This window comes from Nicrophorus vespilloides, unplaced genomic scaffold (assembly GCF_001412225.1).
Source record: "Nicrophorus vespilloides isolate i.1.1-1 unplaced genomic scaffold, Nicve_v1.0, whole genome shotgun sequence".
In the NCBI taxonomy this organism is placed as follows: domain Eukaryota; kingdom Metazoa; phylum Arthropoda; class Insecta; order Coleoptera; family Silphidae; genus Nicrophorus; species Nicrophorus vespilloides.
This window is the reverse complement of record NW_017096577.1, coordinates 587-2,542: the sequence shown is the minus strand read 5'-3', so window position 1 is coordinate 2,542 and position 1,956 is coordinate 587. Positions and strand designations below refer to the sequence as shown.

The window sequence follows — 1,956 nt, the reverse complement described above, 5'->3', positions numbered from 1 at the left end:
ATTTTTTATTGAAACAATCAAAGAATCAGTTGACCTTTAATGTGCACACAATTTCAACTAAGAAGATGTTATAATTTCGTTGAAAAAAGCAACAATAATTTAACATCATCAAAACTTGAAATTGATCAAATAATTGAGGAATTTTACACACTTTACTAACTTAAAAATCGTTAATTTTAGAGAAAATCAATAAAAATTGTGCATTCTCACAAGGTTTTCAAAAATAATTTGTTTATCCGTACAAAGATGGCGTCTCGTCCCCCATCATTAAACAATCGCTTTAAAACCTAACCTAGGAATACATTGAAATTTCAAGAAAACTTCTACTAGTTTTCATTAAAACATAAGTAAAGTGTGTAAAATTCCTCAATTATTTGATCAATTTCAAGTTTTGATGATGTTAAATTATTATTGCTTTTTCAACGAAATTATAACATTTTCTTAGTTGAAATTGTGTGCACATTAAAGGTCAACTGATTCTTTGATTGTTTCAATAAATAATGTAACTTAAAAATCGTTAATAAAAATTGTTGAGAATGCACAAGGTTTTCAAAAATATTTTGTTTATCCGTACATAGATGGCGTCTTCTCTACCATCATTAAACAATCGCTTTAAAACCTAACCTCAAGTGAAATGTAGAGAGGAAAAGTAGAAAAAGGAAACCTAAACTAGAAATACATTCAAATTGATGGTTTGTTTCACTTTTAATACACTTAAAAGTTGTATTTAATTGAAATGCGAAAGTAGTAAAAACGAATTTGTGTTTATTTAAAAAATATCTTGTATATATATATAAAAAAAACGTATTGTATATATATTTACATGTTGAATAAAGATTCAAATACAAAACTGGACGGATTTGAACATCACTGGATAATAAAAAAAAAAACTTATGTCTAATCGTTATGGAATCAAACGATCTTCAATAGGAAGAAACATACTATGGATATGAGCAACGAAGGGGAGAGACCTTTCAGACTTCCCGTGTTGCATCCATCCTTGCTGTTGCACGTGCAGTATTCCATGAATATGTTATACGTGCCAGTCCTCATCAAACAAAACCTCTCATCACCTTGGATACCAGGTTCACCGAGATAAGCGCAGCTTCTGATGTACCTCCACACACCATGAACTAAAAAAAAAGATGAAATGTTAAAAAAAATTATACTATCGTAAAGACAAAAATTTCTCACTTTTTTGCCTGATCTTCCTGCACATCGTCGACTGCAGATTACCAAGATGCGCCAATTTCTGTTGCTTGCAATCAGTGATTGCGAATGTTGTATTGTCGAAGGGATCCGAGCATTTTGGATCAGCGTCCGAGCGACAATCCCAACACTTAATTGACCAACCTAAGATCAGATCGATTAATGAATAAATGAATCACTTTTAATTAATAACTATATATCAAGTAGGTTGTATGTAAACAAAACACAAACATTATCTTATCTAACACCTACCTGTAGCGAACACAGCACAAAGCACCAACGCACAATACAAATACTTCATCTTCTCCACTTTAAGTTTGGCTAATTGATGGTTTTAAAAGAGGAAAACTTTTCGAATGATCATCAACAATCGAGCTTCTTAACGATGACCGCTGTCGTGTCCCGGGGATGGAATTTGGACACAGTGGATCTTCTTATATTTCTGCAGTGGTGGAGTCTGAAGAGGGTTTTAGTGAAAGGTAGACGAAAGTCAATGAACACAATAATATATTTTCAACACTAGTAAATATAAGTATCTCAACTCGTAGCTTGGGTTGCCTTCTAAACTCACTCTTAGACTAACTTTGTATTACATAAACATCCTATTTTATAGTAGAATTAACATAGTGGGAGTACAATATTTGGAAGGATAGACTAGACTTTCCCTAATATTAAGTCATTAGGCAGATGTGATTAACAATAGTGAATAAGAATAGTCGTTACACAATTATTAGTTATGGGATTTNT

The 1,956-nt window shown here is 31.9% G+C and overlaps 1 protein-coding gene across 1 annotated transcript; it reads right to left on the bottom strand.

Moving 5' to 3' along the window:
* Positions 1-789: 789 nt before the first annotated feature.
* On the bottom strand, positions 790-1,573 carry LOC108557430. Its single transcript, XM_017913937.1, has 3 exons — positions 1,462-1,573; positions 1,195-1,353; positions 790-1,133 (listed from the first exon to the last, which is right to left on the bottom strand). The coding sequence occupies exons 1-3, from the start codon at positions 1,508-1,510 to the stop codon at positions 913-915; spliced, it is 429 nt and encodes a 142-aa protein (XP_017769426.1). The 5' UTR covers positions 1,511-1,573; the 3' UTR covers positions 790-912.
* Between the last annotated feature and the right edge of the window lie 383 nt (positions 1,574-1,956).